At 45.1% G+C, this 13,809-nt stretch overlaps 1 protein-coding gene across 1 annotated transcript in view; it reads left to right on the top strand.

Moving 5' to 3' along the window:
- Window positions 1-11,159: 11,159 nt before the first annotated feature.
- MLLT3 (MLLT3 super elongation complex subunit) overlaps window positions 11,160-13,809 on the top strand; it is a gene marked incomplete at both ends in the record, with an annotated part of 132,010 nt that continues 129,360 nt past the window's right edge. Inside the window, 2 exons of the mRNA XM_082013300.1 lie at window positions 11,160-11,534; window positions 11,728-11,908. Of these exons, the coding sequence (XP_081869426.1) occupies window positions 11,160-11,534; window positions 11,728-11,908 (556 nt within the window). The remainder of the gene's footprint in view (window positions 11,535-11,727; window positions 11,909-13,809) is intronic.

Raw genomic sequence — 13,809 nt, 5'->3', positions numbered from 1 at the left:
CTTCATGACCCACTTGCTTAGTGTCTGGTAGTCACCTGGTAACCTCTAGCTCTTGGATGGCTCATCTCAGAGCAATACGCCTGTACAATTTTGCCAATTGCAACTGTACAGATATGTCAGAGAGGAGAACAGTTACTGTGTCTGTGAGCGTAGGCATTTCAATTATCAGAATCATGCTCTGTGATTCTTCTCCAAGAGCAGCAGGATCTAATAAGTTTCTGTGGCCAAGGGTGAAGCAGTATTTGAGTATTTAGGGGGAAAAGCTTATTTTACAAAATATGTGAAGAGCCATTTTTCCTGTGTGCTTGAAAAGCTCTGTTAGCTGGATTAGTTTTGCAGGTAGCTTCCATGTTAGTGTAAAGGACAATATTCAGAATTCCTATGATGAGGACAAGCCCCTAGGTCAGGTTTTATACCAAAGACAGAAAAGTGACATAGATCTTCACATGCAGACTTCCTGGATGCTGTGTGACCACTTTCCTTCTTTCGTCCAGTCAGAGTTAGGAAACCATAGAGAAGATTAGAATGTGGGTGATGCTTGTGGGGCATAGAGAAGCATTGATCAATGGCAGGGATTAAGATCTCCTTAGTCCTTCCAGTTAATTCATCCTTGCTGACACACTAGCTTTCTATTTAGGACTCTTTTTTTTTTTTTTTTTTTTTAACAAACAGAAGCCTATGAGACTCTACCTTTACTTAAATGGACATTAGTTAATGTCATAAACCTGTGAGAAAACTGCTCAGGAGTAATTTAAAATAGATGACTATTCCAATCATTGCCATTGAGGTTAATAAGACTACTCATTTGATTAGATTTAGTCAGTGTGTGTTTGCAAGACAAGGGTTTAATTTTAATGTTGACATTGAAGCCCATTGGATTTCACCTGAACCATCAATGCAAAAAATTAAAACTAAGAGCTGTTGTGAGCCTTTTTTGTCAAGTTTGCAAGTACTTATACTTCTTTTCACATAGGCAATGCTAGTGGTATGAAAGGGACCAGCAGTATGAGGGAAGACTAAAAACATAAGTGAACTCACTGTTGAAAAAATGTTCAGTGAAACATACTGTTTTTTTCTTACTGCTTAAGGTGCTTTTGCATTTCTGTCTTTTGCCTGGTAATTTATTTTTTCTTTTTGCTGTCTTTCCATCTTATATTGTTTTACTGCCAGTTGCGTTCTCCAGGGATCTTTCAGAGCTGTTCTTCCAATGGCTTATGTTTACGGTGCTCACTGGAGGTAATTTTCCTTCAGTTCTGTTTGAGACTGCATTCTGGAACCCTCAAGTTTTTAATCTCATTATTAACACAATCACTTATATTGAAATGAGTTCCAGTATTAGCACCAAGATCAATTATAGTAGTTTAAACACTTCTTCAGACCAAACTTTCCATCTTCGGTTGTCCCTACAAAGTATCTGTGAAACTTACTCTCACTGAAGAAAAGCTTTTAGAACAAACAGATTTTGAACCCTCTGCCTCAAGGCCTGGACTCTGAAAGCAAATTATTTATTATCCAGGTACTCTCCAAAAGACTTGTAGGCCTCCTGGCATCTATTCTTGCAGGAAGTGGTACCCCTTTTTACTCTAGTCTCTCAAAGATTTCCTTGAGGTGGGGATGCAAGTGCAGAACACTGAAGAATGATGCACTGGGAAATGGTTGCTCTCTCTCTAAATTTGTGTGTACATATGTAATATATATGTCGTACAGAGCTATATTTTTATGTATTTGCAGTTTGAAGCAGATAAAATTGATAGTTTTCGTCAATTTAAAATGTACTGTATGGGGAACAGATAAATCGGGAATGGGTAAAAAAAGGCAGTCAAGCATTGAAAGGTGGAAATTGCACTAGATCAGGATACCATACTTTTTGCATTTGTATCTTTTGGAGAGCTGGGGAGTTTTATTTGAAATTGTAAATATATGAAAAAGTATCTGGAATTAATGTTATATGGTGATGGAAAGTATTCTGATAGGAAATTCATTGTTCATTGAGGGGTGCCTACCATTAGGAAGAGTGTAAACAGAGTGCAGCTGCTCAACTACTAAAATCTATTTAATTCAGTGGACCACACAGAGCTTATATGGAAGGACTTCTGAAATGTGCATGGCAAGTCAGAATATACAGGCTGCAGCTCCACTGGTCCCCCTCCAGGAGCTGGCAAAGCATTTCCACCCATCTTCTGCTTTTCTCCCTGCTGTGCCTTCATAAAAATTACCTCCAGCTTCCTTGCAATGCTGTGATTACTAGCTGGCTCCCAAACATCCATATGTTGAGCAGTCTTGCTTTACAACTTTCGCATGTGTAAAACTAGCTATTTCTCATTCATATGATTTCTGTTTACGTTCCTGAAATATGCCTATCTAGCCCCTAAGGCCAGACTTCTCCAAATACATACGTAATATATTCCTCAAACTTTGCAATGTTTTTTCAAATTCCATATTTGTCAAAGTATTTCTTATTAATTGTTGAGCTGGGTGTGAATCTCAGTCTTTCTGTTCTCCCATACTACCTTTGTTTATGCATTTTTTTTCTACTTCTTCATTATTTTCTATTTCTTCATTTTTTCCTTTTTTTTTTCCCAGAGCCAAGCTTTGTCCTCATCGGGTTTAACTGCTTGCCCCATTTCATGTCTTATTTTGTTGTCCTTGGTCAAGTCATTTAAACTCTTTTTGTTTCAGTTCCCCATCCATAAAGTTCGGCTAAAACTACTTTCTGAGTCACAGTGAGTTCAGTAAAGATGAAGGCAACTAAGATGCTATGTCTATATGAATTGCTGTGGTTTAGCCCCAGCCGGCAACTAAGCACCACGCAGCCGCTCACTCACTCCCCTTCCCACAGTGAGGCGGGGGAGAGAATTAGGAACTTAGGAAAAAAAACCTCGTGGGTTGAGATAAACACGGTTTAATAGGACAGAAAGAAAGAAGGAAACAACAATGATAATACCAACAAAGGAATGTACAAGAACAAGTGATGCCCAATACAGCGATTGCTCACCACCTGGCAATTGACAGCCCGTCCCCGAGCAGCGATTTCCGCCCCCCGGCCAACTCCAGTTTATGTACTGGGCATGACATCGTATGGTAGGGAATGTCTCTTCGGCCAGTCTGGGTCAGCTGTCCTGGCTGTGTCCCCTCCCAGCTCCCCGTGCATCCCCAGCCTGCTCGCTGGCAGGCCAGCACGAGAAGCTGGACTGTCCTTGACTGCTCAGCAACAACCCAATACATCAGCACATTATCAACAGTTTCTCATCCCAAATCCAAAACACAGTTTCACACTAGCTTCTGTGAAGAAAACCAGCTCTATCCTGGCTGAAACCAGGACAGAGTACTTGTCACTGATAAAGAATTCTACTTTTCCCCATGAGTTTCTCACCAAGGTAGTGCTAAGCCATTCCACCTTCTCACTCACTTTCTAGTGATACTGGGAATAAAGAAGGTTTGGCTGGTTCACGGTTCTCACAGCAGAAGGTGTGAAAGTAATGTGCTCAGCCTTTCTGATACTTCTGTAACCAAGCTATGCTATAAGACAAGTAGTCTATGACCAAGACATACTGGTCATCATCTTATGCATAAACTCATATCCTGGATAATGGTCAACTTACGTAACTAATACAGTGGCAGCACAAGAACCTTGTGCAGAGTGAAGACAATCACATAATTCCTTTACACTCTTTGGCTGATTTCCAGCGGGGAGAAGGAGACGGTTCTTGGCCTTTCCTCCTGTCAGGCCAAGAACCAAGAACAATGATTTCAGTGAAGTTACTCCTTAGCAACTCTCTTGCACGTGTGATCAGACTCTGTCCTGGCTATGGTTGCGGAAATCCAGAACAGGTTCTTTTGAAACTTGGCCATTACACAGGCCTAAACTGAGTACAGAGTTTGGCTGTTTCTTTGTCTAACGTGAGTATTTCCTCTGGGGGCTACACCATTGTGAGGAAATAAAAACCTAAATATTTCCTTGTAGGTCTCTCAACAAGACTTTCCACTCTGAACAGATTTCCTTACATATCCCTAGAAGCCAATAAACAAGTGGGGTTTTTAAACCTTCTATACTGTAATATTATGCATAGCCAAGACTCCTTTTTGCATTTATTTTTTGTCATTACCACGCCCCTCTGAGGTGGCAGGTGGTAAGCTATGAACTATTTTATATTGTTTTCTAACACATGCAGCCCTCACTTTTAAAGATCTTTTCTACTGACTAGGGGTTTAATATGCTACCAGCTAAAGTGCTTATTTTCCGTTTGATTTGTGATTAGAAATGGACAAGCCAGTAAAACCTCAAAACAGGCACGCACTTGGCCCAGGCTGCTTAGCATTTGTTCAGCCATGTAGCTAACTCAAAAAAAAGACACAGTCCAGAGTGAGCAGTTTGCCATTAGTTCCTGGCAGCCAGAGTGGCATTACAAAGCATTTTATACATATTCCTTTTTGCATGTGTAAGATCAGCTGTAGGCACATTTTAAGTTTTGGGTCTGGTTCAGGCAGCATCTTAACATTGTAATCAAAGTATCTGGCTTGGATCAGGAATGGGCTATGATTTTATATATTGTCTGCATAAGGAAATTAAAAGATCTTAAATACAGAGAAATTCAGACTCATAATATATTTTAAAGGTGCTGTGGTTTCCTTTATAGCCAGTAATATTAGCTATTTCAGCTAGTTGCTTTTTTGAAACATTTAAGAACAAGGGTCATGTAAAAGTCAGTCCATATATTTGGGTCACAAAATTTGAACTTCAAATGGAAATTTAAAACAGCTGTGTTTGAAACACTGAAGACAATTCACTGTGTCCAAGTGAGCTGAGAAACAGTCTCCTTTTTTGTGACACAAGACATGTCTGCCTTGTGTAAGAAAGTAATACAGAAAGGCAGCAATTCCTTTCAGCCCTGTGTGGAATCACCAACAGTATAGCTTGAAATATGGCCCTTGTTAGGTCAGATGCAATGCTGCACTAACACAGCTATGCTGCTTCCAGAGTTAGCTGTATTTTGAGCAGAAATGTTGACTCATGTTACATCTCAGTCAGGGATCTCGGACCTGTGCATCATACTTCACAGCATGATGTAGGTATGTCTGAAGGTGTCTGAACATAGGGACGGGTGCCTACTGGGAAGCTTACAGCTACATCAGTTATTGCAGCAGACATAAAATGTGCAAGCATTTTTATCATTGCAGTAGCTGATTACATGAACCTTTAAGTAGTTAAATACCTTTAAGAACATGGCCCAAATATCTCATTTTTCAGCAGCTATATATTTATTCTGTGGTAAACCCTGTGCTAGCAGTGCTGGATAGTACTACTAGAAAATTGCCTTCACCTTGATAACTCTGTAGTTCTTTGAGCCAGGGTCTTTGTGCTTTCATATGCATGTAATTGCATCCATCTGCTGTAATGAGATCAAAGAATGTTTATTTTAACTGTTTATTTTAAATGAAGAAAATAGTTGCACCCGTTTGCTACTTAACCAGCTCAAGATCGTTCTTTGATTCTGCTCTTGTCACCTGTATTTGGAGTTTGTGAAATTGATAGTTTTTTAAAGAGCTGTAATTGCCTTACTTCAGGCTTAATGCAAATGCTATTTTTTTTTTGTTTAAAAATCAACATTGCTTCACAACTGACATATCTTAAACAATTCCTTTCTCTTTTCCAAGTTTGAGCCTGAATATGCAAATGTTTCTAAGTAATCATTATTCAACTGAGTGGTCTCAGTTAAGTAGTTAAAAAAACCTATTAGAGTGAATAGAGTTAGAAAATAGAAGTATTTCTACTGTCACACTGATGTGCAATACAGGAAAACAGCTTGTATTGATTCAGTTTTGTTCTAAGTCAAGAGGAAAATATTTTTTGTCCAAATACATAAGAAATAACAATCAGCATAGAAGGACTCCAGAGGACTATCCAGCTCCATTCCTTCCTGTAGAATCCTGAGTTAGGGAGATGAAGTGTGAGTCTGTTCCAGAAAACTCACCTCTTTAAGGGATTCTAGAAAACAGAACTTCCGGTTACTGACAACCTTATTTCATCTTATTCTCAACTGTGACACAAGCTAGAGCTATCAAAGAAAAAACATCTGCCTTCTGTGGAAGACACTTTTTTCCTCTCTTCTTTCCTGTTTCTTCTATGGATTAAAACTAAAAATCCATCACCCCTAATCATACAGTCTACTGGAGACTCTTTACTTCTTGGACACCTTCTCACTTGCTAAACAGGCTTGGATATCACCAGCTGTAGTACAGCTACTATTAAAAGCCCAGTAGCTTCTCTGTTTGCCTATGCTGTTACCAAAATTTCTCTTTTGAAGTAACCTGAATATAAAAGCTGTTCTGCTTATCTACACTCTAATTCTGGTAAAACAAAAACACCCAAGATACCATAAAGTGACAGGACAACCATTAAAGTGATGATAGTTCTATGGCTTTCAGGAAAAATCCCCAGAGATTCAGGATGGACATTAGTTTCTTGACTTCAGCATAAAAGCTAGCAGGAACACAGAGACACAGACTTTATGGAGACAACATACAGTTCTTCTTTCACTCATCTGATTTGTTCTCTTTTGCAGTATGTACATTTGATGCTGCCAGGTGTAAAAGAACCCTTCTTTTCTCAGAAAGGAATCAAACACCATCTTTACAGCCTTCTGAGAAAAGCAGGGCAAATAAATAAATCTGTGTACAAGTATATCTTGTATGAAAATAGGTCATCATGGCTCTTAGCTTGCAAGATAGTAATCATCTTTGCAAACCATTAAGATGGAAGCACAGGCTTCCATGCCTACCACGGATCCTGGCAAGTAAACATGCAGTCAGGAACAGGCCCACTGTGACTCCCTTCCATCTAGTTATAGTTATGGATCGTTTGTGTTGTTATACAAAGGGAGAAATAAAGTAAACAGGCAGAAAAGTTATGAGTAATAATGATTTCCAGAACAAACTTGGGAAGACTAACTCAGATCTTTGCAGAAGAAGAAAAGCTGGAAGGAGGTGGACAGGAAGTAGGAATATTTGAAATTAGAGTGATGCTTTTATTTTTGCATTTGATTGCTTTGATTGTCTGCCTTGTTCCTACTGAGCCAATCAAAACTATGAGGTGACTCATTCACAGAAATTGTCCATACTTTTTTCTTTCCATTCAAATTGGGTTGAAAAAAATGTTGTATCCTTATATGGTATCCCCGTAACAGAACATAATTTATTACAGAGAAAGATGGTGTCCTCAACTTCTGCCCCAGAATAGGAAGCAAATATATTCTTCACGATGTCAAACTATTATGTAAATAAGAAAGGAAAACACAGGCAGTCAAGATCTTTGAAGAGCTGTCTAGAAATATAGAGAGGTACTATAAACAGATTTACTTTCCAGCTAGCACGATGTATTGAAGACAGAAGTCACTGATTTTGAACTGCAGTGACTCCAGTATACATTTCCTTAATAACATAATGTCTGTACCTGAATATTTCAGGGCAGCATTCTGTAGTCCTCAAGTCTTAAAGTTGTGGGTACACAGAGTAAAAAAAGACTCTTAGGGTTGATAGTGCAGTCACTGAGTATGGAGGTAATTGCCTAGACCTGTTTCAGTAGCGAATATGTATCACAGACCATTTTTCTGCTTTCTGTATAATTGCTGTCTGTAAGATAATATCTTCAACGCATTCAAAATATCTATGAAACTACATATATACCAGCTCAAATACCCAGTGAGATAGATAATTTTAGCTGCCTATGTTTAAAAATGTTACAATCGTTATGGATTAAATTAAGGTTTGCCTATTACTAATCTAAGTACATTTGTCTACTTTTTTAAAGGCAATAATAAAGCAGAAATATGCATTGTAATTGTCATAAAACGTACATATCTGCCACTCTCACAAGGGAGTGGTAGCACAATTTTCATAGCAGAGAAGCACTTCTTCCCTATCTTTACTGTGATTTTTATGCTCAAATTGGCAGTTGTGCTGGTTTTGGCTGGGATAGGGTTAGTTTTCTTCATAGTAGCTGGTATGGAATTATGTTTTGGATTTGTGACCAAAACAGCGTTTTGGTCACACGGATGTTTTCGCTGTTGCTGAGCAGTGCTTACACAGAGTCAAGGCCTTTCTGCTTCTCACCCCACCCCACCAGCAAGTAGACTGGGGGTGCACAGGAAGGTGGGAGGCGACACAGCTGGGACAGCTGACCTCAACTGACCAAAGGGGTATTCCGTACCATATGACATCATGCGCAGCATATAAAGCTGGGAGAAGAAGGAAGGGGGGGCGGAAAGGTTCGGAGTGATGGTGTTTGTCTTCCCAAGTAACTGTTACGCATGATGGAGCCCTGATTTCCTGGAGATGGCTGAACGCCTGCCCGCCCATGGGAGGTCGTGAATGAATCCCTTGTTTTGCTTTGCTTGCATGCACGGCTTAAACTGTCTTTCTCTCAACCCACAAGTTTTCTCACTTTTACTCTTCTGATTCTCTCCCCCATCCCGCTGTGGGGGCAGTGAGCGAGTGGCTGTGTGGTGCTTAGTTGCTGTCTGGGGTTAAACCATGACAGCTGTGTAACGTGAAGTTGGAACGTAGGTGATGGTGCGGAAGAAAAGAAACTGGGGTGGTTTGGTAGTGATTTAAATAATCATGCCCAGCTAGTACTGTGATATCGTCAGTACTTCAAATTTATTGTTGGAGCAAGAATCAAACAGTATTTCCAGGAGTTACATTACTTGATAATGAATGGTCACATGGGGTTTGAAATTAAATATGTGCCAATATTGAAAGGCAAAATACTTTTCACGTATATATTATTGTTATTATTGGGAATGTGTTACACACTCAACTCTGCACTAATGTGGAAGAGTATGTGGTGATTAAGCACCAAAAAATGAGTGTCTTCTGGATGGAAAAACCGCTTACTGACTCAAAAATGCTTGAAATGCTGACTTCCAATGAAACCAAAGGGATCTAAACAGCTAAATGCTCTTGATATCTATTCTCAGTCCCTTAAATGACTGAACACATGGGAAGCACAGCTCAGCCACAGCAAAAATGGAACCTTTCTAGGAAAAATGCTGGGGGTCCTCAGCCTGCAGATGCTCTGTTCGTATGGGCCCTGACACCTGGAAGGCCATTGCATTAAGTGCAGTAGTGGTCCAACCTTGTTGTCCTTGCTTATATGCATAATCCTTCCTCTAGTAAATACTGTCAATACCTTTTTTTATTCATCTTGCATGTATGAAGTTTTAAAGTTACCAGAATCAGCTTTGATGGGTTTATGGACTCGGCAGGAGTTCTTATGCATGCTGGCTTGCTGGCTAGCCCAGTGCAAGGTTAGTAGAAGATACATGAACTGCAATTTTATGAACGTGGATGTTCATCATTCTTGAGGGGTTAACGTTAACAAATTTCAAGTCATATTGTAACTTGGGGAATTGTTACAAATTGTATGCATCCTTTTGCGTTGTTAGTGCTGATTTTATGAACTAAGGCTTACAACACCTGTAAGAAAAGTAAGATAAGGCTCTGTAGTTTAGAAGGAGTGGTTAAATTGTGCTAGAATCCCGACAGACGGTGCATTTCTCATTCCGAAGTGAGAAAATCGGAGTCATGGGAAGTTGGGGGCTGCTAGAGGGGTCAAGCGAGGACATTAACGCGAGGACGCCCGGCGCCACCTCTTGGCGAAACTCGGAGCGCCCAGGGAGGGTGTCGGATGGGTGTGTGCGAACGCCTCCCCCGCCATGGGGGCGTGGGGGAAAGGGCCGCCGTGTTGACTGTCCAATCTCCGAGTTGTAACTGTTACCGGAAAAAAAATTATCAAAAATATAATTGTCGAACAGACACGAATAGCTTTCAGTCTGGCAAAAGTTACTGCTGGACAGTTTTGGACAATTTTATGGCTGTCGGAAATTGCTCACCTCGGGAGCGCCAGTACCGCGATTTCGGCATTCGCGGTAAGTTTCTTCCAGCCCCTCGCTGGCATGTTCCTCTGGCATGAATCAGCGTGTCGCCTCGTAAGCACGGAAGGGATATGGAAATCGTTGGGGCAGTTAACTGTTGTTTCACAAGACTATCGGCCCGTTAACGGTAGGAATAGCAGCCAGTGCTACAAATATGCGTGTTAAATAGCCCCGAGTGCCGTTTCCTGCCTGCTGCCCACCGTCCCTTATCACACCTGTGCAACCAGGGCGGCCCCCTCGCGTCTTCCTCCCTTTGTTTTTGAGAGAGGATTTGTCGGGCGGCTTTTCAGAAGCATTCGTTTGTGACGTTACACAAGACAGAGGCTGACGTTTGGGGAGGAAGGCCCTTCTTTTTAGTGTACGTTTGACACAGGGAGTCCTTTTACTTAATTTTGGCCGCAGATTTCTTACAGGCTGCGGCCGGCAGGTCCCCGCAGCGGAAGGCGACGGGCGCGCGGTCTCGGCGTGAGGCCATTCCCCGGCTGTGAGGAGTTACTCGCTCTCCCCGTTGGTGACAGCTGCGGATCCCGCCCGCCGGCTTTGCGGGGGGCGCGGGGCACGGCGGCGGGGCCGTTGGCGTGGGGAGAGGAGGAAAGGAGGGGAGGGGAGGGGAGAGGACGGGACAGCGGCAGCCTACGCCGCTGCACGCCGCTCGCGCTCTCGTCGCTCGGCGTCGGCTGGGGAGAAGACTGCGACCCCACTTCCCTTTTGTTCGTAGCTGTTCTTGCTCAGTTTCCCTTCCTGCCTCGGCACAGCGCTGTCGACCCCCACGGCCCCGCTTGGGGCGCGGCGCTACCCGTTACGCCGGCCCCTCCTCGTCCCGTCCCGCCACTGTCCCAACCTGTTACTTTAAGGGCCGGCGGGGCGGGGCGGGGCCGGTCGGAGGGGCTCGCGGCCGTGCCGCCGCGCTCCATTGGCTGACCATGCCGCCGCGGCGCCCGCCCCCCTCCGCACAGTGTTATGTCTGTGTCTCGGTGTCAGACCGGCGGGTACTGCGCATGCGCGGCGGGCGCTCATCCAGCCGGCGGGGCAGGGGCGAGCGCTGAGGCCGGCGCTGCCGCGGGCTCGGCTCGGCGCGAGGGAGGCGGCAGCAGCGGCAGCAGCGAGGCGGAGGATGTCGCCGCTCCTCTGCGCGCCCGTCGTCGCCTCCACGTCTTCATGAATTAGCGCTGCGGGGTGGGGGCGGGGGACAGGAGCGAGCGCCCCAGCGGAACCGGCGCCCCAGGCATGGCCAGCTCGGTGAGTACCGCGGGCCCGCCGCCTCCGCTCCGCGCTGCCCGGCGCCGCCCGGTGCTCGCTGCTGGGAAGGGGTTGGCGTGGCGGGGAATTTTTCTTCGCGTGCGGCTTCGCCTGCCTCCCGCTGCCTCCCCGCCGCTCCCGGCAGCGGCACGCAGCGCGCACGCACCCGGAGGCAGGCGGCGAGTGTCGCCTCAGCCATGTTCCCGCCGCCGCACCGGGGGCACCGAGCGCGGAGGCGTCGGGAGGGGGGGCGGCGCGGCGCTGACAGCGGCCCCCGGCTGCCCGTGCCCGCCGCCGGACGGCACCGCGGGCCGGCAGCCGCGTCCTGCTGGTGGCAGCGAGAGCTCTTTTACGCCTTCGCCTGTGGGGCCGGTTTTTTGTTGCAGGGGGGTGGTGGTGCTGCCTTTCTATTTGTGTTCCCCTTGCCGGGATTACGGTACCGGTTTTGTCCGTGTGGCCCCCCTACGCCTGCGATGGGGCCGGTTCTCCCTCGGCCGCCCGCCCAGCCCCGCTTCTTCGGGCGCTCACTGGCCGCTCCCCGCCTCTCCCCCCGCAGTGCGCCGTTCAGGTGAAGTTGGAGCTGGGGCACCGAGCCCAGGTCAGGAAGAAACCCACTGTGGAGGGCTTCACCCACGACTGGATGGTGTTTGTCAGAGGGCCCGAGCACAGCAACATTCAGCACTTCGTAGAGAAAGTCGTCTTTCACCTGCACGAGAGCTTCCCCAGGCCGAAAAGAGGTAGGTAGGGCCCGCCGCGGGCCGCCGCGCCGGGACCGGCGTCCTGCCCCCGCCGCTGGCGGTCTCCCCGGCGCCGGGCGGCCGGCAGCGGGGTCTTCCCCCTCGCCAGGCCAGCGCTTCACAGCCGACTCGGAGCGGGCGCAGCTGACAGGTCTGTGCCGGTCTCCATGGGGAACAAAAGCGGCCGTCAGTCCGGCAGTGAGCTGCCGGTGGCCCTTCTCCTGTTCTCCACGTTGGGGCTGCCCGGGGTCGGAGGACGGCTTTTTTCTGCCCCTTCTCTGCTCCCGTGCTGGCTGTTGCGGGGTTTTGCACTCGCGGGTGCCCACCGTCGCAGTGCCAAGGCCGGCCGTGGGCCCGGCTCCCTGGCAGGCCGTGGATCTGGGTCCCGGCTCCTCCCGGTCTCTCGCTTGTCGGTGGTAACGAGGCTGGCTTCTGCCTCCGGGTAGGTCTGCATCGGGGTGTTTTCCCCACGTGTTGCTTTCTTCTGGCTGGTGTTGCTTTCTCCCGGTGCACTAAACGTCGGAGTGGGACAGAGATGCCTGGAAGTTGGTTCCTTCTCCGGTTTTGGTACTTGCGTTCAGATTCCCGCAACACTTTGCTTGCTGCTTCGTTCTCCAGCTTATTGTAAGGGCTTCAGCCTTTCCGAAGTACATGAAAACTTCTTGAAAGGTGTGTATGCATGGTGCATATGTGCCCGCATGCGTTGGGCTGGATGAGGTATAAGAAGCCTTTTGTTTTCAAATGTGATTCCTGAGCCCTCACTGTCCTGATTATTGTAGTTGGATTAGTAGAGGCAACAGTACAAATAAAAGAAATGAGCAGGTTTATTTATCTATGCAGACACAATTGTTAGTAGTTATCTTTCATTTTACCTGTAGTCATTATTGATATCTAGAACTCCTGTAGTTCCTTTGAAGAACATCATCATAAATCAGGTCTGCTTAGAGTTAGGTGGGGAAAAATTGAATGTTCAGGGAGTGAAAGACAGGCATTTTTTCTATTATTGAGATAAAAATGTTTGGGTTTTTTTTGTGATAAGGTAAAATCATGTATTTTGATTTAGTGTTTCTCAGTTTGAAGATACCAAACTGTGACTTTTTTTTTACCTCGATTATTCTGTTTTTTTCTGGAATTTTTTCCTTCCCTTAAGCAATGGCATGTAAGAATAGCCAATAGTATTTCGATTTCTGAGATTATCTTCTGAAGTATAAGCTATTAATTCCCTTTTATTTTCTTAGAGTCGGTAAACTTTTAAATCCACTGCTCAGTACTGCACAAACAGTTTTTAGTGGATTGTATGTAATAAGGCAGTATTTCCGATTGATTAAAGTGCCCAGATTGCATGGTGGAGTCTTCTTCCCGTTTTCTTCTATTTCTTGTACAGAAAAACATGACTTTAAGTCAATCTAAATAGTTTGGCAGAGAAACTCCTGACGTCTGAGTAGTCTTAATAGGTGAGATAGCATTACCCGTATTCAGTGAATTACATGATGTACTGAAATTGGTGGTAGAAAGTACATTTGGTACTGTGAAGCTCTGCCTGCATAGGGGGTGTTTATGATGTTCTCTGCTTTTATTATCTATGCTTTATGTATGTATTTGTTTGTTGTCTGGTCTTGGGGAATATGACTCTGAAGCCCAGACTGTGGGGTTGGTTGCAAGGTGTGATGTGGAACTTGCTAATAAGAATATATTTTAGGACTTCTGCAAGTGAAAGATGCATGGTTTGCTGCTGGGAGTGCTTTGTGTCTCCAGCTGCTGAGTTTAGTTATGCAGTCATTTAAGCCATTGTTTTAAAGTGTTTATTTTGGGGTCTTATTCGTATGCATCATTTTCATGATGTGGCAACTGCTGGGAAAGATGCCAGCTTGTATAGCCCGGGAAGGGACTTGCCATACTGT

Source organism: Phaethon aethereus, assembly GCF_964289735.1.
Source record: "Phaethon aethereus genome assembly, chromosome: Z".
NCBI classification, from domain to species: Eukaryota; Metazoa; Chordata; class Aves; order Phaethontiformes; family Phaethontidae; genus Phaethon; species Phaethon aethereus.
This window is presented reverse-complemented; position numbering and strand designations above follow the sequence as displayed.